This window comes from Sciurus carolinensis, chromosome 1 (assembly GCF_902686445.1).
Source record: "Sciurus carolinensis chromosome 1, mSciCar1.2, whole genome shotgun sequence".
Lineage (NCBI taxonomy): Eukaryota > Metazoa > Chordata > Mammalia > Rodentia > Sciuridae > Sciurus > Sciurus carolinensis.
Genome location: NC_062213.1, coordinates 182,779,593 through 182,804,516, shown reverse-complemented (window position 1 = coordinate 182,804,516; position 24,924 = coordinate 182,779,593). Strand labels below are relative to the sequence as shown.

The 24,924-nt window shown below is 37.0% G+C and overlaps 1 protein-coding gene across 1 annotated transcript in view; it reads left to right on the top strand.

The window, feature by feature from the left end:
• The window catches only part of Ago3 (argonaute RISC catalytic component 3), a 38,521-nt gene extending 31,719 nt beyond the window's left edge, over positions 1–6,802 (top strand). The window contains exons 12-13 of the mRNA XM_047556466.1: positions 1,014–1,213; positions 1,759–6,802. Of these exons, the coding sequence (XP_047412422.1) occupies positions 1,014–1,213; positions 1,759–1,867 (309 nt within the window). The 3' untranslated portion in view covers positions 1,868–6,802. The remainder of the gene's footprint in view (positions 1–1,013; positions 1,214–1,758) is intronic.
• Positions 6,803–24,924: the final 18,122 nt, after the last annotated feature.

The following is a 24,924-nucleotide window of genomic DNA, read 5'->3' as shown; positions in this document are numbered from 1 at the left end:
AAATTACATTTTCTAAAAGAAAAGAAATTTTTTACTTTGTTGACAGTTTTTCTTTGAATACATAGTAACTGGCACAGAGGAGCTCAACTAAATGGTTTGTGTGTGTGAATGTTAAAATGTACCTGAATTTAGCTGCGTGTGGTGGCACACACCTGTAATCCCATCTGCTCAGGAGGCTGAGGCAGGAGGATTGTGAGTTCAAAGCCAGCCTCAGCAACTTAGCAAGGCCCTAAGAAACTCAGTGAGACCCTGTCTCTAAATAAAATTTTAAAAAGGGCTGGGGATGTGCCTCAGTGGTTGGGTGCCCCTGAGTTCAAACCTTGGTACCAAAAAAAAAAAAAAAAAAAAGTGTACCTAAACTTAGATTTACCATTTTGGCCATTTGTAAGCCTATAGTTCTATGGTATTAGGTATATTCACACTGTTGTGTAACCATTAGCATCATCTATCTGCAGAACTTTTTCACTTTCCCTAAATGACACATTACACCCACTAAATCCCAACTCCCCATTCCTTCCTACCCCCAGCCTTGGTAACCACCATTCTACTTTCTGTCTCTGTTAATTTTATTAATTTAGGTACTACATATAAGTGAATCATACAGTATTTCTGTTGTTATGACTGGTTTATTTCATTGAGCATGTCTTTAGGTCCCATCCATGTTGTAGCATGTGTTGAATTTTCTTCCTTTTTCAGGTTGAATAATGTTTTTTATTGTATGTATGTAACACATTTTGTTTACCCATTCCTCCACTGAGGGACACTTGGATAGCTTCCCCTTTTTGGTTATTGTCCATATGTGCTATGAACATAGATATACAAACATCCATTTGAGTCCTTGCTTTCACTTCTTTTCAGTATATACCCAGAATCGACTAAAATTTTTAATTGATTATTAAATTATAATACATTTTACTAATTAATTTGCAAATCTTTTTTATGTAATATAGTCTGTGCTAAAGATTTATTTTAAAGTTTAGAAGTAACAGAATATGCCCTTGTCTTCTTCAAAGGGTACCAGCCGTCCTTCACACTATCATGTTTTGTGGGATGATAACTGCTTTACTGCAGATGAACTTCAGCTGCTAACTTACCAGCTCTGCCACACTTATGTACGCTGTACACGATCTGTTTCTATACCTGCACCAGCGTATTATGCTCACCTGGTAGCATTCAGAGCCAGATATCATCTTGTGGACAAAGAACATGACAGGTAATATAAAACCATAGTAAATATATATTCTGACCCATATCCAAATGTGATCTGATTTACTTAGGAAATGTCTTTAAGTTTTCATGTATAAGCATCTCTGTTTATCATAAGGTACTGCCATTTAGAATTGAAGTTCACAAGTCATCAGAGAGGAGTCAGTGAGCCATATGAAAAGTGACAATCAAATTGATTGCCCAAGATAAGGTTTTCTATTGAAATATGCTGTTTATACAGTGATTTAGTTGATTTATCATGTTAATCCGAAAGAGATATTATTGGTAATAATAAATGTGACATATATATGTAGATAAAATGAAATGATGTCTGGGATTTGTTTCTAACTAATCCTGGGAAAATAAGAGAAGTAAGGCAAAATTAGCCTTAAGTTAATTACTGAAGTTAGGTGATGGACACAGAGTTCATTATTTTTTACACATAGTCTTCCATTTTTAGTATTTCTGAAATATTCTAAAAGTAATGTTTTTCAAAATTATTATATCAGAATAGGTTCGTTGTTTTTGTGTTCATTGCCACTTCTCTTATAGTGCCGAAGGAAGCCACGTTTCAGGACAGAGCAATGGGCGAGATCCACAAGCTCTTGCCAAGGCTGTACAGATTCACCAAGATACCTTACGCACAATGTACTTTGCTTAAGTTCAAGGAAGAACTGAAAGATGCATCGACACACAGCGTATGTTTTGAGTGAGGCGATTGAGTAGGGACACCTACAGCCATACAAAAGCCAGCGCTGTGTGGATATCTGCTTCTTATGTTGATAGAAGGAAAATTGTTTACTTCATCAAGGAACGCAGCACCATTATGCAATATGAAACCAGCCAGCTGCTTTTTGTGCGGTCTCCTGTAGGAAGTATCGCGATTGTTTTGTTTTCACTTCTTATAGTCTAACCCTTTTAATGCCTTTACCTCAAGTTGCTTGGCAGCACAACTATCTTTGCAAAAAAAAGTAAATGATGGTTTAAAAAACACACACCTACATGAATAATCAAAGTGATTGTTCACAATTATGTGTGCAAAAAAATTAATGTGCATTCATATATTCTTGTAAAAGGAGTCTGTGTATTTTTTAAATATATATGTGTATATGCATATATATCTGAATCTAGATAATAGATATATATGTGTCTGTGTATATATTTTATAGTTCATTCCACTGGGGAGTTTTCTTTCCCTTTTATCCTCCCCTCACTACCACCTTTATTTCCCTCTCTACCTTCCTTGCCTTCATCATCTACATTTTTTTCCTTAATGCTACCAGTGACATTCAGATGTTCATATGTATGATTCATTTGAATGTGAAGCATGGCAAACTACAGATTTATATTTTATTTTGTACACCTTATACCTGTCTCCTATCTCATACACAATTCTGAGTCCTCAACTCTTGACACTGCGTTTCTTATGAGTGTATGTCCGCTCCCTCCTGCTCTGAACTTATATTTGCCATTCGTGCAATGTGTACATAAGTAGTAGCAAACTAAATGATTCTTTTTCTTGAGTTTGTTGAAGCTGCTATAAATATAAAACCTTGTCAAAAATTGTAACTTTTTCTCTCTGATAAGTCATAAATAATTCTAGAATCTTCTGTTTCTATGAGTTACACATGGAAATCCCTTAAATCTTTTATAAACAGTTAAGTATTTTCAAAGATTGCAACTCTGTAGGGTTGAGGCCTCTGAAATTGGGTGGAGAGAGAGAGAAAAGGGATTGTTGGGGGGGTATTTTGTTTTTTGCTACTTTACTTGCTGCCTCTCATACCTTAATGTGATTTCCATATATATATTTTTATATATATGTATGTGTGTATATATAAACATATATGTATGTGTTTTGAAGTACAGCTTCCTTTTCTTTTATATTTATTAGGATAGTGCTTTAATAATTATAGAACTGTATTGGCAGCATCTTTTATAGAAATATAATCATGTTTATTTTAAGAACCAACAACTTGTTTTTGCTATCTTTTAGTGCAATAAGCAGTTTTAAAGGACAGTTGTGTCTGTTTGACATCTTTACCACAGATAGTAGGAGAAACAGGCACCTCCATTATTTTAAAAGGGCAAAGTAATACAGCCTTAATTTCAGAAGGAAAGTTTCGTAATTTTCAATTTTAATGCATGTATTTTAAAATTTATAATGAAAATGAAGGAAGTAAAATTACCTAAACGAATCTGACCTTGAATATTAGAAATAAAGTTGCACTTTGATTTAAGAAATAATAATGAAGAACTTAAGATTTAAAAGATTTTTTAATTATTTGAAAATAGATCATGTTTATTGAAGAATCATATGGGCAAAGTACCCATTTTATTTACTAAAATGAGTCAGGAAAATACAGAATGGTATTTTTAAAAGATTTTTTTGCTGATTTATCTCTAGTGTAACTTTCTTTTTAAAATTAAGGTGATGGTAACAAAGAAATTTAAGACTTTGAGCATTTTAAATGAGTTAAATCACTGAAATGTGAGGAAAACTTTAACAGAACTTTTGTTTTATTGATTTTACTTCAAGGTATTAAAAAGTACTATTAATCTGTCAAAACCAAGTTTATCAGTAACGTTGGAGTCAGGGGAGCTTTGCACTTTGTAACTCATAAAAATTGCATTTTGAGGGTTTTTTGTTTTGTTTTTTAACACTGGTTCAAAGTGTAGATATTACAGATTGTTTCCAGAGGGCATTGGTGCAGCCTTTCAGAATTCCATCTGCACATGAAAACTAATGGATTTAGACCTTTAGTTTCTCTCAGACCTGTAATCCACTATTATTGCCAATTTACTGTATTTTGAGCCTAAAATCTGAGCCCATGTCCTCCTACAGGCATGAAATCTTTTGTCCCTTTGCCAGAAAACTAAAAAAGTACTGTATTTTGTATGATTATTATTTTGAAGTATCTGAAATGCAATTTACAACACTGTTTCAAAGCACTTTACATAAGATAATATTTGTATAGGATATACAGTTTTTTCTTCCAGCCTTCTCTCATCTTCTCTCCCCCAGATTCCTTTAATACATGTTTGGGTTTTTGTTTGCTTAATTTTTGTTTTGTCTTTGTTTGTTTTATGAGACAGGGTCTCACTGTGTTGCCCAGACTGTTTTTAAAGTCGGGGACTCAAGTGATCCTCCCACCTGAGCCTCCCCAGTAGCTGTGACTACAGGTATGCACCATCTGGCTGTTATTTTATACTGAAGTTTCACTGAATATAGTCAGGAACATAGGAAAGAGAAGAAAATAGTATATCCTAAAGGTAAAAACTTGAGTGGTCCGTGCTTGCTCAGTATAATGAAGCCATCTTCCTTTGTCTGTGGCATCTGTACATATTCATGTGAGAGACTTTAGGGAGCAACTGTGGATACCATGTCCCTATTTACTACTTTTCCTAATTTTCAGTCACTTAGGCTCATATCAGCTAAGTGAAACCCTTAACTTAAATCTATTTGGAAGGAGTTTTTTAAGAAGAAAAATATTTTTTCTAAAATGTAAAGTTTTACCTTCTGAGTGATTTCTTTCTTAGAGTGCTCTTAAAACTCTTCAGCACTGTTGGTTTAAGATTATTAACTTGGAAGAATATGTCTAGTAAATTTCTATTTTGCTTACTAATAAGTTGGTATAACAAACTTAATTATAAGAAACCTGTGCTTTGAATTTTAAGATAAAAGACTAAGTGGCAATTGCCTCTTGAAAATTGTTCTAATTATTTTTGCACTCTGGATAGAATTCCTAATCATTTTGTTTTAAAAAAAAAAACTTTTGTTTTTAATTTAAACATCATGAAACTCAACAGTGATGTTTCTACCCTTACCCTTACTAACTATAAGATGAATGCTAAATTTTGGTCTGCTGTTTTCTGTGACGTATCTCATAAGAGTAACTTTAAAATGTCAGTCACAGAAACTTTTATAATTGATTTTCATGTGAAGAAATAGGAGTTTGGCATGAGGGTGTAGCTCGGTGGTAGAGTACTTGCTGAGCATGTGGGAGGCTCAATCCCAGCAATGCAAACAAAAACAGAATAGTTGGGGATTTGATATATCTTCTTGATGGTAAATTCATCTATGTAAAGTGCCCCATACATGTTATTATATTATTATAGTATCAAGTGACTGGCATGAGGACCACACATTTATAATACTGTAGCTGCTATATTTATTCAAGTTGACAGTTACTGCACTAAAGAAGGAGATGAGCAGGATTCAAGGCTACTGTTGTTTTTCTAAGATTAAGGACATGAGATATCAAGGTAACAAAGGGTGCTGCCATTTTAGTTTCAGTTTATTGTCAGAATATCCTTGTTTTAGGAATGTGGATTTTTACTTTTACACTTTGAAGAAGGGTACCTCAGCCTCCTCAGTACTGGTTTTGGCATATTTTCACAGAAATACGGATGCCCTTTCTTAATAGTTACCTTTTAACAAGTTTCTTGGAAAAACTATATAACAAGTTCCATGAAAATATTCTTGTTTATAACCTTTTAATTTATTTCTCTGCTTAGAAGAGAGTAGAAGGGATTCTAGAAGGATGTACTAGGTGTTTTGGAAGGCCCCTCAACAAAGATTCATCTCTACCCAGCTTTCTAGACCAATGGGAGTTTTCTAAGCTAGATCATCTGTGACCCACCATGACCTAATGTTGACTTGTATCTTCTCTGATGGATCTTAGGATAACAGGCATGACTGACTGGGAATCATGACAAGACTTATGGCATGCCTAGGGAAATAAAAGCTGAGCTGCTATTCAGTAGAAAGGGCTAGCAGAGGATCCCAGTATCAGAGGAAGGAGTGAGCAAGCACTCCGTGCCAGCAGTGAATCTGAAGTCCAAAACGGACACCAAGAAATGGGTGGGTCTTTCCAGAGGCTCATGACTTTGCCAAAGGCAGTGATTTTTATGAAATTCAATAGCCTTTTGGACGTCACTAGAATATTTTTTAGTCTTCCTATTTGACACTTGATAATAATGGTTTGTCACAAAATTTAACTGAAAACTGTATAATTTTCATTCAGTGACATTAAACCTGGGGTAAATGTCTAAATCATCCTCTTAGCTTTTCTCCAATTGAAGAAAAAAGACTACCTTTAACAGTATCTTGCCACTTAAATTATGAGTTCAAGCTGCAAAAAGACATCATTAGTCCACCATATTTATATCAGCTTTTTTATCCATATAAGTTGTTAGTCCTTTTCATTCTTTTTGAGAATTTGTGGATATCTTAAAGCTTCAATAGTAATAGTTGAAAAAAAAATAGTAATAGTTGGGGACTTCATATCAAGTGAGGTAGGCCGTCCTGACTGGTAGTATAACCTTGATTTAGGGTGTGTCTTTGTTTTGCTATTTCCTTCTCATTTGATCATATAAAGCACTTTGGTGATTCCATAGAAGTCAAAAAATAGGCCAAGCATCAATAGTAAAATCAGTACAGAAATCAGAGAATTTTCTTAAAAAAATTTTTTAAATGGAATTTTTTAAAATTTCTGTTTATACTAGGAACATTCTTGTTCAGTGACAGTGTTAGAAATTATACTGTGATTAATGAAAGGCAATCTGAGTCCCAGAAAGGGGAGAGGGAGAGGGAGAGGGCGAAGGCGAGGACTGGAGAGAGTGAAAGAGAGAGATCGATCTCACAAAGGGAAAAATATTTTTACTTTTTTCCTACTTTTAAAAATGGTACATTTAGTGGGCTGGGGATATAGCTCAGTTGGTAGAGTGCTTGCCTTGCAAGCACAAGGCCCTGGGTTCAATCCCCAGCACCACACACACACAAAAAAAATGGTACATTTAAATTTATAATTTGCAGTATTTCATTTCAACCATTTGGCCTATAATCAACATAATTTTTAATAGTCAAGGCTTATTCTAATATTTTCTGCTGCTAGTTTAAATTTTTTTCCTTTACCCATCAAAAACAATGCTCTAGATTTTTACACTGTTGATTAAATCTTAAGGATCTTTTGTTCTTAAAAGTATAGAAGTTAAAGATTTTTATTTGAATTAAAGATAGAAAAATAATAAATTTAATATGGAGGGTTGAAATTTACCCATGACAAACCCTGTTGAAGTATTAGGTAACAAACATGACAAAACTAGGGTCTCCTCAAATCATCTGTCCAATCACTGGGTTCCCTTCCTTTTTTTTTTTTTTTTTTTTTTTTTTTTTTTTTTTTGCAGTACTGGGCATCGAACTCAGGGCCTTGTGCTTTCAAGGCAAGCACTCTACCAGCTGAGCTATCTCCCCAGCCCTCCCTTCCTTTTTGAAACCAATGTCTGAGGTAACCAAAATCTAATGTATCTATGTTATATTCTCAGTAAAATCATTTTTTTAAAACAAGGAGGTTCTTAGAAAGTGCCTTTTCAGAAGATGGTGCTGTAGAATTTTATTTTTCAGATCTCATGAGGCTAAAAATTTTGAAGACAAATTATTTTAGAACTTCAAGAGTATAACAGTTTCATATAAATGTTATTCATTGTCCTAAATCTGGTCAGGGAAACAAGAAATGCTTTTATGCAGTAAAATATCTAGGTAAATGCTCACCAAATTTATCTTGTAAATTTGAAAATAAAAATTTTAACAGTTGACCCTCTTAATTCTCAACTGTGTTTAAAGTAACCTCTAATGCATATAAAACAGCAAATCTACTTAACTTTTTAACAAAATAATGAGTATTATAGTAAGCACCCTAAAGAAAAGAACCTTGCCAGGAATTGTATGTCAGAACCTACCTTTCCCATTTTTTTTCAGCACAGATTGCTGGTCCTAACCTTTTCTAATCAAACTTTATTAAGGAAGAATGCTTATACAGGGAAAGCTAAGTCATCACTGAGATCGGTTTAAGAAAGCAAGCAAAATGATTATGTCTCTAGAGAAATTTTCTTTTTTTACACTAAAATGGACTTTATTATTGTTGTTTTGTTTTGTTTTGTTTTGTTTTGTGGTACTGGAGATTGAACTCAGTACCTTGAGCATGCTAAGCAAGTGCTCTGCCACTGAGCTACATCCCAGCTCCACACTAAAAATTCCTTCTGTTCACCCCATCACACCTAGCATGGGGGAACTATGAAAAATGACTATAGTACATTTAAAGGGGCATGATGATAAGTTATTTAAAAATAGAACATGGGACTGAGAATAGAGGTCAGTTGTAGAACTCATTTGTAGAAGCATGTTTAGCATACTTGAGTCCCTGGGTACATTCCCCAGGGCACTGAGGCAGGGGAATGTACACACACACACACATTTTTTAAATGTATGTATATATAGTGTGTATACACACAAGTGCAAATTAGGACTTTGGAAAAGATAAGGAAAATAGGAGGACCATTTATACTTATTAGAAGTTTGATAATCTGCCAGAAAGCAATTTTTCCCTGTATTAGGAAACAATGAACAGTAGTAAATGATCAATTAACAAGTTCTGGTGAGTTTGGTGAGCATTCCTCTATAAAATAAGTAGCCTAAAAATAAACATAAATACCACACCTCAGTAACCTTATATGCTGCATTATATAATGACAGTAAAACTACACTGACCGTTTGGAGTGTACTGTGTCTGTTTGCAAATATACATGCACATTAAACTTTTTCATTTTTATAATGTCTTAATAGCAATTATGAGTTTATTTTTTTAAGATTAATTTTTCTATTGTGATCATTATATTTATTGGCAATTTGTGTGCAACTTTTACATTTTGCTTAGATATTGATTTAAGGTATTTTATTTTTATAGATATTTCTAGCTTTCCTCTTTCTTTGTAATATTAGCAAAAATTAAGATGGCGTGTTAATATACCAACCAAACTACTAATTCCATAAAGTATAGAGTTTGGATTTTTACCAATAAAACCATTAACACTATTTTCTAACTTAGACTATTTAATGTTATTTATATAGTGGGCATTAAAGACAGTCTTTAGATAGATTTCTATATGTGGAGGGCAAGTGGGGCTTTTAGATTTTTTTTTTCTTTTAGTAGTAAACTAACACTAACATATTGCATTTATTTACCTGTTTGCAGTTTTTGGAAAAGTTGTTGAGTAAATCATTGTTAATTTCTTTTTTTAACTTCAGGTATGTTATTCAGCATTAGGATTATGATACCATTTTTATAGGCCAGGAAACAAATAGCAAATGATCCTGAAGTCATTAATAATTAACTTTGAAATGGGATTTTTCCCTCCATAATTATATGGAAGATTTGCTACTCAGTTCTTTTCCTACCATACTTTTTTTCCCTACTTGGTATTGAGAATTGAACCCAGGAGTGCTTTACCACTGAGCTACATCCTCAGTTTCTTTTATTTTTTTATTTTGAGATAACCTCACTAAGTTATTGAGGGCCTTTCTATATTGCCAAGGCTGGCCTGGAACTTGGAATCCTGCTGTCTTGGCCTTCCCAGTCACTAAGATTATAGGCAGAACCCTGGCTCCTAGCATACATTTTTTTTTTTTTTCTTTTGTACCAGGAATTGAATCCAGGGGCACTTAGCCACTGAGCCACATTCCCAGACCCCCCTTTTTAAAATTTTTTTTTAGATGTTGATAGACCTTTATTTTATTCATTTATTTATGTGTGGTGCTGAGAATCAAACTCTGTGCCTCACACATGCTATAGGCAAGTGCTCTACCACTGAGCTACAACCCCAGCCCTGTCCCCCGCCAGCCCTTTTTATTTTTTATTTTGAGACAGAATCTTACTAAGTTGCTTAGGGCCCCTCTAAGTTGCTGAGACTGGCTTTGAACTCACCATCCTCCTGTCTCAGGCTCCCCAGTCACTGGGATTACAGGTGTGAGCCTAGCTCCTGGCATACTTTTTTTAAAGTTGATTCAGACAGTTGTGGTGGCACATGCCTATGATCCCAGCAACTGGGAAGGCTGAGGTAGGAGGATCGTAAGTTGGAGGCAATTTAGGGAGACCCTGTCTCAAAAAATTTTTAAAATAATAAAGGCTGGGTATGTCAATCAGTGGTAAAGTACCCCTGGGTTCAGTCTCCAGGACCAAAAAAAAGTTGATTCAACCCCTGAGTACCAGTTTACATAACTAGGGAGAGTCATAGATATAGCCTGATTATATGGAGTATTTCAGCTAATTAAAATATTTACTAGTACTGTATGAATATGAATTAATCAGAAGGCAGTGAAAATATAATTATAGAATATTAATTTCAAGCTTATATAGTCACTCCGGACTATAGTGAACAAATCAGCATTATTTGTATTGGCATATAAACTTTTGTAATAAAAATGCATGAAAAGAGTATATTCCTTTAAGAAGGTAAAATATTTTCATTGTATTTTTGCACTATGAATTTGCTTGGCAAGGAATTATTTTTCTGTAAGAATTTAAAAGATAACTTTGGGGCTAGGGATATAGCTTATTGGCAGAGCACTTGCCTAACACACATGAGTCCCTGGTTCCATCCCTAGCACCACCAAAAATTTTTTTCAAAAATAATTTTTATCTCATCCTCTTAAGTTTTAAATTCCAAATTACTGGGTCTGAATGTATGACATTGTACTGTATTATATTCTATTCTTCCATTGAGAGGGAGAGAAATGGGAAAGTTTCATGGGAAAATTTTATTTTTATATTATATAAAATGTTACAGCTTAAAATGAGTCAGCATATCATTTCATTTTGCATTTTTCCCAGATACATAATTTAGTTTTTAATATACTATTCTGAGTTATTTCCTTCACCTCCACATCAAGTGCTCATTGAAGACTGGGACTCTGATTATAACTACTAAGTATAAAAACGAAATATGTTTCAAGCAGATATATTTTTGCTACAAGCATTAAGTCTCGGTTTTAAGGATATTGATTGCACTTATAATTTCAATAGTTTTATTCAACATTGTCTTAGGTTGACAGGCATATAATTTCGGTAGACCAACTGCCTCTGTTCCTTTGTTTTCTCATTTCCTTCTGCAAGTTCATGGAAACCTGGCACAGAGAGTTTATTTTAACTGGTTGGCTCCATAAATCCAGATACCTGGCATCAGTACTATATAAACATAGGGAAGTATTGGATGGCTTGTTTATGTTTAAAGCTCACCTCTTCAGAAAGAAGTATTTGTGCAGTAAGTAATAGGTCACCCAAAAATATAATTGCCATGAAGTCTCATGAGTAGAAAACAGATGGGAGAATTGCTCATTAGAACTTTGCATTTGTTGTATTCTTTCCAGAAATTGACCACATGGACATCTATAACTTTGAAGTTTAAGACGCTACAGCAGAAACTAGAGAGGGAAATTATTCTGGTATTTAGTGTCTAAAACTTTCATCTTTACTTCATGACTTTTGGTTGGAAGAACAAACAATCCCTGAATTTAGCTCTTTAATAATCTTTTCAAACCAAAGAAAGAAAGAAAGTCCTTCTGCAAAAATGTTGCATATGTGACTCTACCTTTCTCTATTATAAGAATCTGTGACCAAAAAAAAAAAATCTGAAGACAGGGGACCTTTGTAAAGAAACAGACTAATGGAACTGAGAAGGTTTCTTGAACAGAAACCTTAAACAGTTGTTTAGTATTTGCCTAATTCACATCCACATTTTAATAGAGCAACTTTTGCTATGTGAATCAATAGATGAGACCTAAGAAGAGAGCCTCTAAACTCTAAACCTGGGTTAAGTGGTTGTCCCAGACCCATAGCTGCATCTGGTCTTGGCAAGTTAGATAAGTCTCAGAAGATGCTTCTGAATTATTATGAAGGAATTAAATGAAGTACTGATTCTTAGGTAGAACCATGGCATCACTATCATAACTTTCCTTTCCTTAAAAGAAACACCAGTCTGGGCCTTTCCAGACAAGGAAGTCTTACCTGGAGAGAAAATGTTTCTGGCAAAGGATCTGGGGAACACTGGTAGGCTGTAATGAAGAAGGAATTTGGGGGTCAACAGTCCCACCAGGCTAATGTATACAGTTTGATCCCAGGGAGTTAAGAAGAGTAAGCTTTGGTTTTAGTGGCAACAAACTTGATTTCCAGTGGTAATTAATTGCAGAGCTCTCCCTGTTTCACAGACTGGAAATGATCTCATGTTATTGATGATGACCTTCCAAATTTGCATGTGTTCTTTTTCAAATTCAAAAACCAGAGCTCAATTGAGTACAGCTCAATGGTAAAGCACATGCTTTTTAGCATGTCAGAGGCCCTGGGTTCCATCCCTAAGACCCAAAAGCTAAACACACAAAGAACAAAACCAGGAACAGCAAGCACTAACTGTATTCTACTAGTTTATCCCTACAAGATTCCCTGAAGTTCTCCAGGAGCTTTCTCATTTTTTAGCCCAGGCTGCAACAACTCTCTCTTTAGGGGGAAAAAAAAAAAGGTGAAAAGAAAAAGGATTTAGAGGCAGTTTATGTGGAATTCTACTATAGGTAGAATTAAAGACAATAATAGTCTTTAAAATACTCTGGGAATGGGGATCACATGCCAGGAGTTACAACTTCATAGACTATTTTAACACTTTTATTTGTTTGTTTCCCAATACTGGGGATTGAACCCAGGGGTGCTCTACCTCTGAGCTAATTCCCAGTGCTTTTTTTTAATTTTGAGACAGGGTCTCACTAGGTTGCCTAGGCTGGCCTTGAACTTGAGATCCTTGGGCCTCAGCCTCCTGAGTCACTAGGATCGTAGGTGTGTTGATTTACTTAAGTGCCACTTCTTATTTGTGATACTATAAGTGTTTTTAATGCCATTTATGAATCATAAAGTTCTTTGTCTTTCCCCTCCTTACATACACTCACATAGACATATAAAGTTAAACATAAAAGGGACAAAATGTAAAACAAAGACATAATAAGAATCATTAGCATGTAACCATAGTTAATATAGACAAAAAGAAATCCTAACTCAGTTAAGTAAGAATTAAGGGGCTGGGGAGATAGCTCAATTGGTAGAGTGCTTGCCTTGCAAGCACAAGGCCCTGGGTTCAATCCCCAGCACCACCAAAAAAAAAAAAAAAAAAAAAAAAGAATTAAGATTGAAAGTATTAATGCTGCAGGTATTGTCTCTAGCCATATGATTTTTTGCTAGCTATAGTGATAATGTAATGAGAATATATCCAGAATATAATATTTTATAGCAAAGTGGTAAAATTATTCTCAATTCTTTTTCAGTACTTGAGGTTGAACCAAGGGGTGCTCTATCACTGAGCTACATTTTTATTTTGACACAGGGTCTCACCAAATTGTCAAGCTTGGCCTTGAACTTATGACCTTCCTGTCTCAGCCTCCCAAGTAGCTGGGATGTCAGGCCTGTGCCATCATGCAGGCTAACTTATGCTTCTAATAAAATCTTACTCTAACTTAAACTTTTAAAAGTTTATGACTTATATTCTGATACATTACATTTTAAATGTATATAAACTATAATGAATGCATTAATATTTAGCCTTTCATTCCTCTTACCTTACATATTCTGACTTCAGTTGTATAGGTACTCAACCCATTTCTTAGTCATGCTAGAGCTGTAAAGGAGAAGGCCTAAGTGTTTTCAAATACCGAAACATTTAAAAGGTGACAGTTACGGGCTGGGAGTATAGCTCAGTGGTAGAATGCTTGCCTATCCTGTGTGAAACTGTGGTTCCAATCTCCAGCACTACAAAATTAAAAAGTAAATAAAAATAGAAGGTCACAGTTAGGAAAAAAGCTATGGAGATCTTATGCCTTTGCTTGGAATTTTATCATAGCTCTACCACTGACTTGCTGTGTCCTTAGGCAAGCAGTTTCCTTAATCTCATGTGCCTATTTCCCCTGGTAAATGGTAGTGATAATACCTGCCCTCACCTACCTCACTAAATTATTGTGAGTATAAGATGATGTTTGTGAAATGCTTGGGATCTCCAAAAGAATAGCTTCTCCGAAGTTCAGAATGATAGAGTAGTGTGCAGAGGTTGTAGAGAGTTCTTTTCCAGTTTGACTCTGTGAAAGTGTCTTCTTTAATGTGGATCATTTTATGAAACACGTAAAAGAGAAACATAGGCCTTATCATGGTGTGGTGTTCCCTTATAAATGTGTCATGTTCTGTTTCTTCCCTGCCAGATACCTAGCACACAGACTGAATTTTTCTTTGTAATCATCCTTGGCAAAAACATAACTTTTCAAAAACCAAACTCCTTATAGTGGTGCTATGGCAGCTGCAGTTTTGAGTTAGAGATGTGGTGAGACCATCAGAGACTCAAATATGGACTTGGCCTGTTGTCTTCAGGCACTTTTGCTACACGGTGACCTCACAGGCTGTTGTACAACCAGATGGTTATCCTTCTGTTTCTTGGTAGATTTTTGGTACCTTTATTTGAAATAGAGGGTCCATTTTAAGAAAGAAAGTGTGCTAACTCTGTTGCTTTGCAGAATTGAACTTTGCTTTAATCTAAAAATTCCGATCATCATGTATCTGTGAAAGTTAAAAAATATATAGTGAACAGTTTTTTCTTTCTGTTAATTTAATTCTTATCACCTTCAGGTGATATCAGGTGTCTGATCCAGTTATCTTTATGGATCATGGGCAGGGCCTTACATTTCAACAGGTCTATATTTTTCTTTGTGGGGAGTGGGATCCTGTTTCTAGGAAGTTATAAAGGGCACATCACTGCAGATGTAAGCAATTCCTTGTTGCAAGGGACAAGTTTTTTTTTTTTTTTTTTTTTTTTTTTTTTTTTTTTTTAAGAGCAAAAAGGATGCATTTTTGGTACACAGGGTAAGGACACATTCAGCATTTAGGCTTATCTCTAGATATGGCCTCCCCTTGCTGCAGGCAGTTGGGCTTTTGCAACTCATTGCTAACAACCGTGATACCTGTGATTAGTTTTATAGGACAATGGGAGTTTCAAGTACTAGAGATGAAAAGTTGGGGAGTTTTATGCTTGAAAAATGAACAAAAGTCCATCTTGTGCAGTGAATAGCTAATGTTGATAGATCAGGAATACTATTCAACACCTTTTGCTGTAGTGAGTAGCTTCAATGTCTCTTTTCAGTTATGGACCCATAAAAGTATTACTATATGTTCTGAATAAAGACCATTTGTGTGAACAGTATATGGATGCATTTGTAGGTTGTGGAAAGCAGTGGTGTGTGTATGTGTGTATATGTAAATATTTTATGTTTAAAACACTATGTCTATTACTTAAATTTATATGGAAATAATAATGTGTTGTTTCTTTAGTGTTTGGGAAATTAAGAATGCAATAGGACCATTCGTTGTAATCTGCTCACTCTAGAGACCATTTTATTATATACCACGCACACACAAATGCACACCCAAAAGCATTACCAACTGCTCCCACTTCAGATAACTGCTGCTTTTTTAAAAAACCTTAAGTAATGGAGGAAAATATCATTCTCTTTAAAGAGGCTTTTCTGAAGAGTAAAATGTAAATATAGGACATGTGGGGAGGGTGGAGCCACTTGCAAAATGTCCTGCAGAGGGACAAGTAGCCTTTTAAATTTTACTTTTTAATCATCTTGACCGTGTGTGCCTATTTGTATTGCAGATGTGAACTACTACTATGGGGGGTCTATAACAGTATGTTTTGAAACTTAATTACTACATGAAATCAGAGTAACCTCTTTCTCCACCCACCTTTTTCACACTAAATATTCTTGCCAAATATTTCTACTGATATGAAGGCAAAATGATGGGACCTCAAATCTCCTTCCTCATCTTCCCTGCTATAGCTCTGTCTTATGCCTGGCCTAGCCTTATAATTTTTGTTGGCTTTTCATAAGTAAGAACAATTTATTATAGTATTTAAAGACTGCATAATTTCAAAATGTTTGTAAGCCTTCTTTTTTAAGTGTTTGGTTACACAGTACCATCAGTTAAGACCATGGAGTGACTCTACATCTGTAATATGCTGTGGGACCAGATAAGATATGGAATGATACTAAACTTGGCTACATTTTAAGAGGAATTATAACTTTTTAGAAGTGAGTGGGAAAGCAAGTCTACAATATATATGTAATCACTGTATAATTAGAAAAACCAAATGCTGAATTCTATCACTGTGTACTCGGGGGCCAGGCTATGGATTTGGCTGTCATTTTAACCCTTGAAGACTGTAATTATGAAAAGAAGACAAATAAAGTTTTTAAACAAAATGCTTGTTTTCAGTATTTAAGATTTGGTAGTAACTTTTCTACTTTCAATTAAACTATCTTCCCAAAAAAATTACTACAAAAAAATCTTATGGATGAGGCTGAGAAGGTTGAGGAAATTAATTTTTTAAAAGTTTGGTCTCTTGTAATAATTCGTTAAATAAGTAGTCATGATTCCTTCTGAGCCAAACTGTCACTAAAATGTCCCATGACAGAACAACTCCTCTTTTTCTGACATTCTGCATAATGGAAGAATTCTGTGTTGTATTTGGTTTTCATCCTTAACTCATAAAAAAATTAATGATTTTAGTGTTGCCTAGCTTGAGTTTAAAGTGTAACTTCCACTAACAACTGCAATAAAAAGAAAAGCTTTGCTCCAAACTTTCTATTGTGTGGTCATCATTACAGCTGTTCAGACCTAGGTAAGGGGAACCCAAGTGAGACAATGGAAAGAATTAGGCTTTAAAAGAGTCCTGAAGTCCTGCATTCAAACCTTGACTATATGACATTCTGGGCAAGTTTCTTGATACTTCTAAATCTGTTTCCTCTAATATGAAATAATATAATAGAGCCATTGGAGCATTAAATGAGATAATATATGAAAAGTATTTAACAGTGCTGGATATGTGGGTGGAGCTCAAGTTTTAAAGAGGTTCCCTATCAAACTGGAGTCAATTCAAGTTGTGCTGATTGTAAGAAACATGGGACCTGGGATCTTGCAGTCATGAACTGGGACCCAAATGACTGGGATTATAGTCAGGGCTCCAGTCATACCATCCACAGGGATATCCAGGAGCTACAGGAAGAGGGAACCTAGCAGGAAGCTGAGAAAGAGGCAGCTCCCAACCTCAGCAGCTTCGTTGATGACCTCCAGTTCCAGGACAGAGTCCTCTGCAGTGGACAGGAAAGAAATTTGAGGAGATACCAATTACACAAGTGCCCTACAACTACACACAGTTCCAGATAGTGGAACTAATCTCCTTGCCCATGCTTCCTTTGGCACTAGGGGCTTCAGAATGCCAAGGAGTCAGGCATTGCAGCAAGGACTACAGGCACAATTGGAGCCGCAAAAGTCTCAGGGCGTGACTGACATCCAAAAGATGGTGAAAGGCTCGGGCCCTGGTCTGCCATCTAGGGACTGACCATGGGGATCTAGAAGCCCCAGGAAGCACAGTTGAAGCCCCAGGAAGGAAGCATCAAACCAGACCTAGTCTGGCCTGCTGTGAAGTGGGGCAGAAGACGTAGATAGGTAGGAAGGAGACATACAGAACAAAAGAGGGGCCATGATTTAAAGTCCAGATTTCAAAGTCACAAACAACACTATTAAATAAATTATTAGTATTGTTTGCATGTACAAATACGTAAAAAAAAAATCCCACACCATTATGTACAACTATAATGCACCAATAAAAAAATATGGAACAAAAATAATCTAAACTTACCAACCTATCAAATGTTCAAATTTTACATGTAGTTTTTGCCATTTACAAAATGCTAATTTTAATTAAAATTTATAAATGTTCAAAAAATTTTAAAGATAAATCAGTTATTACACTTTATCTACAGGTACACCAATGTAGAACAAAAGAACAAGAAAAGAAACTCTGTCAGAAGGTAAAAGAATTTAAGAACATAGAGCTGGAGGTGCAGCTCAGCACTCGTCCAGCATGCTCAAGGCCCTGGATCCAGTCCCCAGCATGTCAAAAACAAAAAACAGGTGGGCTGGGGTTGTAGCTCAGTGGCAGAGCACTTGCCTGACAGGTGACAGGTGAGGCTCTGGATTCAATCCTCAGCACCACATAAAAAAATGAATAAATAAAAAATAAAGGTTATTTTTTTAAAAAATAGATAAAAGAGGAACCAGTGAACTGGAAGAACTTCACAGATTCAGAAGTGCATACATAGCACAGGAGTTATATGCAAGAAAACACTGATTTGGGAAAATGGCTCTCAGTCTGCATAACTATAGAATTCCGGTAATATCAGTTCCCTTCATTTTTTTTTTTTTTTTTTTTTTATGCTCTACCACTGATCTACATTCCCAGCCCTTTTAATTTTTTTTTTTTTTTTAATTTTGGCACAGTGTCCTTCAAAGTTGCTGAGGCTGGCCTCTAATTTGTAATCATCCTGACTCAGCCTCCCAAGTCACTGGAATTACAGGCGTGTGCCACCACGCCCAGCTTACATCTCTTCATACTATAATTGAAGTTGTTGGACTAAAACCAGAAGTCGGCAGTATAATTTCAGTCACCAAATAATTCTTGTCTGGTGTTCAAAATATTATTAGTTGCCAATGTTTAAAAAACCAGAAGATCTCATAAAAATCCAGATCGTGTCTTCTGTTGAAAAACGAAGCTCTGGCAACTCCACAGTATTTCATCAGTATTCCTTCACACCTGCCATCAGGGAACGCCTGATAAGTTGCAGACATGCTCCTTGCTGGGGGTTACTCACTACTTCAAAGCAGTCCAGGCTAGAGAGCCTTCTGAGCCAGGCATGGTGGCACACCTGTCGGCCCAGCTGCACCAGAGGCTGAGACAGAAAGGTCCCCTGAGTCCAGGAGTTCAAGACCAGCCTGGACAACGTAGTGAGACCTTGCCTCAAAAAAAAAAAAAAAAAAAAAAAAAAAAAAATCAGTGCTTGGAGCTGGAGAGATAGCTCAGTTGGTAGAGTGCTTGCCTCACAAGCACAAGGCCCTGGGTTTGATCCCCAGCACCGCAAAAAAAAAAAAAAAAAAAAAAAAAAGTGCTGGAAAGGACAGAACATATTGCTGTGCTCAGCCTGATTCAATGTCAGGTTCTCAACTGTTCTCAACTGAAACATACCTTAGTAGATGTTTCACTCAACAGCTTGTAAGAGAAAAGGGTGCTCAGAGCGCTACACGTAAGCATCAGAAACTAAGAGGTAAGGGCTGGGGTTGTAGCTCAGTGGTAGCATCCTTGCCTAGGTTGTGTGAGGCTCCATCCTCAGCACCACATAATAATAAAATAAAAGTATCGTGTCCACCTACAACTAAAATATATATATATATATTTTATAAATATATCTATATGAAAGAGCTCATGTCTTTAAAAAAAGAAATTAAGGGGGCTGGGGAGATGGCTCAGTCCGTAGAGTGCTTGCCTTGTAAGCATAAGGCCCTGGGTTCCATCCCCAGCCCCCCCCCCCCGCAAAAAAAAAAAAGAAATTAAGAGGTAAAACTCCAGGGTCCAGGGTGTTGTTATTTGCGGGGAGGCGGGATGGCAAGGGGCATACATCTTGAAGTAGTTTACGTGGTTTCCTGGTTTCAGCTGTCTGATCATTTAACATTCCTCTTGGCTGCTGAAACTTGCATACATTGCAGATTCTTTTAAGAAATTAATTACTCTGGCAATGCCAGGAAAGGATGTAATCATTTTTACAATGTTGTAGAAAACATCCTAGGGCCAGGGGTGTAGCTCGGTGGTAGAGTGCTTGCCTGTTGTGTGCAAGACCCTGGGTTTGGTCCTCAGCCCTGCAAAAACCAAAAATAAACAAATGAAATGTCATATCATAAAAGCAAATGAAATCTTTAGTTTTATCTGTAGAAGAAAGATGCTTATCTTCTCATGTTCCATCTTTTTTTTTTTTTTTTTTTTTTTTTGCTGCTTCTACTGTTCTATGATCTGTAAAGGACTTTGCAGGACTTTTTAGAACAGTATTTGTGCTTTTCTCTATTAAAATATTTCCCTTTTAGGAATAATGGTTAGGTTCAGCATTTCTTTATAATAAGAACAAAACAGACATCAGTGGTGTAGGATTATGAAGCCTAATGTGATGTCTGATTATCAGCTGCAACAAATTTTACTTTTGTTTTTATTTTTTTAGTTGTAGATGAACACAGTACTTTATTTATTTATTTTTATGCAGTGCTGAGGATCAAACCCACCACCTTGCACGTGCTAGGCAAGCGCTCTCCCACTGAGCTACAGCCCTAGCAGCATTAATAGTTTTTTTTGTTAATTTTAGAAACAGCCTAATTCAAAAGTACTTGAAACTACTAAATGTACACTAATATTCTACCTTTACTATCACATATCTTGCTAAATGGGATTTGGATATTTTGTTGCAAAAAAATAAATAAAAATGACATAGGAACAGTTTTGAGGTACGGTAGAAGAAATGAGAACAGGTAGAAAGGAAACTAACAGGAAAGGGAAAAATATATTAACTTCATGGTTTGCTTTTGCAATACTAGAAATTAACCCAGGACTTGTACTTGCTAGGCAGGCACCCTGCCACTAGGTTATAGCCCCAGTTCAGAAAGCTCTAATTTAAGATCTAGAACTTCTATGAACACACTCACCTTTACTTCCCAAGCCTGTTTTCCTCCAAGCCTGAAGTCTTAAAGGGGGAAAAAAAACAACAACAACTTGTATTGTGAATCTAGATGATTAATGCCTGCATACATTGCTTACAAAACATATTTTCTTTGCACTAAATAAAGCAAAGAGAAATTCTGTTGGAGACTTACATATGATATGGGTCTATTTCAAACATTTAACTCAAGATCCTGAAAGAACCAGACACCAAGATCCATCCTGTGTTCCATGATTAAGAGTTTACAAATTTTCTTTAAAAAGAAAAGTCCAAGACCCCAAAAGGACATCTCACTGTGAAACACCCACACTCCTCCTTTTGAGTGTGAATCCTGCTCTAGGGCTGGCTTTCCTGAATAAATCTCCTTGCTTTCCTAAATAACCCTGTGGGCCTCTTTTGATGTGTCCTGAAATTCCTTTCAGGGTTCTAAGTCAAGAACCTGCCAGGATGCCTGTGCCGGTGCACACCTGCACCGAGTGGCTCAGAAGGCCAAAGCAGGAGGATTGCAAGTTTGAGACCAGTCTGGGTGATTTAGAGAGACCGGATCAAAAAAGAACTGGGGGGCTGGGGTTGTGGCTCAGTGGCAGAGCGCTTGCCTAGCATGTGTGAGGCACTGGGTGTGATCCTCGGCACCACATAAAAAACAAAGAACTGGGGCTGTAACTTAGTGGTTGCAGTTGAGCACCCCTGATTCCAACCTCAGTATTTAAAAAGAAGAAGAAAATCTGCCAGGGCCACGTTGAGATCCCCCACTAACTTCTGGGAAAGGGATCTCTTCAGACCCCTAGCTGGTGACACATGTTTACCACACAGAATTTCAGTAACCACCTCTTTCACGTGGTTTTCACTTGCTGTCTGTATGTGTGCAGGGTGGGGTGCTGAGGATGGAACCCAGTGATGCTATAAGACTGACCTGCATCCCCAGACCTTGTTATTTTTGTGTTGAGCCAGGGTCTCAAGTTGCCCGAGCTGGCCTTGAACTTGCAATCCTCTTGCCCTAGCTTCCTGAGTAGCTGGGATTACATGCATGTACCACATGCCCAGCTTCATTTATATTTTATACAAATGTATAATTAAGATTATAGGGGTTGGGGATATGCCTCAGTTGGTAGAGTGCTTGCCTCACAAGCACAAGTCCCTGAGTTCAATCCCCAGCACCAGAAAAAAAAAAATTATATATATATATATATATATATATATATATATATATATATATATATATTATATAACCATATTTATAATTTTGCAACTTTTGCTTTTCTCATTTATTCCTGTGCTTTTATAAAAATTTTAGATTATAAAAGTTTGCCATCTGTGGTATCAATTTGAATAGTTTTTTTTTTTTTTTAAATATTAAGTGTTATCTAAATCATTAATAAAAATTATTACTATTGGAACTGGGGTTGTGGCTCAGTGGTAGAGCATTAACTAGCATGTGTTAGGCACTAGGTTTGATCCTCAGCACCACATATAAATAAATAAAATAAAGGTATTGGGTCCATCTACAACTTATATATATATATATATAATGTATATAAATATAAATATATATATATTACCATTGTCTCCTTAGGACCCTTTGTACATTAATTTGAAAATCTTCAAAAAAGGATCACACTTTAAGTGCAACAAAGCTACTTCCCATTCATTTTAACCAAGGGATCATTCTTCCTTTTGGAAGAAGAGTGGACTTTGAAGATTAGAAGGAGAAATGAAGTGGGAAGAGAAAAATCATTGTTTCAACTTCCAGAACAAATTATCTGCAGCTGTGTAGCTGAAGCAGCAGTTATTTCTAACTAGTAAGCCACCCAAAACTAATTAAACATATTAAGTCCCAAATCTCAACTGCAAGGATCCCAACATGAATTTATTGGGCCACAGACTAGAAAGTACAAGGCCAGCAGAAAAGTAAGCTTATATTCATTTGTATTATCTACAACTATCAAAATGTATAGTAGTGCCAGGCGCAGTGGTGCACACCTATAATTCCAGTAGCTCCAGAGGCCAAGGCAGGAGGATCTCATGTTCAAAGTCAGCCTCAGCAACAGCAAGGCACTAAGCAACTCAGTGAGACCCTGTCTCTAAATGAAATACAAAATAGGGCTGGGGAGGTGACTCAGAGGTCCAGTGCTCCTGAGTTCAATCCCCAGTACCCACCACACACACACACACAAAATGCATAGTAGTGGCAGAATATAGTGGTTGTGCTAATACTTGTAATGGCAGCAACTTGGGAGGCTGAGGCAAGAGAATCACCAGTTTGAGGCCACCCTCAGCAACTTAGCAAGACCCTGTCTCGAAATGGGGGGGCGGGCAACTAAAAAGAACAAAAAAAAAATTTTTTTTTTTGGCGGTGCTGGGGATTGAGCCCAGGGCCTTGTGCTTACAACTGAGCACAACCTTGAGCTTACAAGCAACTGAGCTATCTCCCCAGCCCAACAAAATTTTTTTAAAAGGAAAGAAAAGAAAAAGGGGGTAGGGACTTACTGAGATGTAACTCAGTGGTAGAGTGTCCTTGGGTTCCTCAGTGTGGGGAAAAAAAAAGTTTACATTTTGTTTCACTTTTCTTGTTTCATAGTCTATGTCTCCAGGATCCCCTGTAACCCTTAAAAAGTTGTCTGGAAGCTCAGGTTCTACAACTCTAAACAGGGAGTACCGCCAGCTGAGGAATGCTACGAGTAGACACAAGCCAGCCATGCACACCCTCTTCCTCTGAGATGTTCATCTCAGACGTGGCAGCTTCATCTAAAAGCACCATTGCCAGGACAAAGCACGTATTAAACAGAAGAATATATATTTCGGCTGCAATGGAGAGGTGGTAATGCTGTTCGTATAACGTGTATGTCCTGTGTAAGGTTTCCCTGGGGTATACGCTGCTCCTTCTATACTACAGGAGTCCACACAACCACAAAACACAGACTTAAAACTGCCCACAAACGCCTGTAATCCCAGCAGCTCCAGAGCGTGAGACAGAAGGATCGTGGGTTCAAAGCCAGCCAGCAAAAGTGAGGTGCTAAGCAACTCAGTGAGACCCTGTCTACAAATGAAATAGAAAATAGGGCTGGGGATGTGGCTCAGTGGTTGAGTGCCCCTGAATTCAATCCTGGTACCCCAAAACAAAACAAAAAATCTGCCCACAAATTTTTGCTAAAAACCAATCCCTTACTTGGGTTCAATAAATACATGTAAGTCCACCAATGAGAGCTAAAAGTATCCTACACTTGAAGAACGGGTGATAATTTGTGGGTGTCTTATTCCGACCCGATCTCTGGGCTACTCAGTCAGTCTTCTGCTCAGCTGATATTCCTTTCTTTCGAATGATAAATGTCATCTGGTGTGGATTTCCTGTCAGCCTTAGAAAGAGAAGAGTTTTGAATCTGACATCACTTGGAGCATTCAAAAGACCGCAGGGCGCTGGGTTTGTGGTTCAGTGGTAGAGCTAGCATGTGTGAGGCACTGGGTTCCAGTCTCAGCACCACATGAAAATAAATAAAGGTTCATCCACGTTTGTGTGTGTAATTTTTTTTTAATTCTTTTATTTTTTTGCGGTGCTGGGGATTGAACCCAGGGCCTTGTGCTTGCAAGGCAAGCACTCTACCAACTGAGCTATCTCCCCAGCCTTTTTTTTTTTTTTTTTAAGAAAGAAAAAAAGAAAAAAAGAAAAAAATCTCAGGGCTTTCATCACATCCTTGGTAGCAGAAAAGACCTTCCTGGTAAATGCACTAAAATTCGCCAAAATCTTCAGAAATTCTCCAGCAGCATGTTTACACACTAGAACATGCTCTAAACCTACGGAAAGTAGTAAATCTGACAAGGACAAAGAGTTCCCGGGTGTTTGTTTCTAACACGGAACGCTGGAAGCCAGCGTCCTTTGGTTATTGCTGTGCTGTCCCGGGTCTCGGCCCGGGGCTCTCCTGTGCTCGTCCAATGCTCCACCCTCCGCAGCCTCCGCAGCCGCTGTCTTTGCCTGTTTTCAGCCGGGGTCTAGGCAGACTGCTCCCGCAGCCCGGGGCTTGCCCCGCGGCCTCGGCTCCCACAGGGGCTAGGGTTACAGGCGTGCGCCACCACACCCACCGACGTCTACTTTTTCTACGCACTGTACTTTTTATCTTGTCGATTCATAAGATCGATCAAATTGTAGGTGTTCGGTTAGTAAATCGCGGTGCGGCGCCGTCTCCTGCATCCACGCCCGGCTGGCTGCTGTCTGCCCACAGCCCCCAGCGCCCGCGCGCTGCGCGGTGGTTGCCTAGCAACCGGAGGCCAAACAA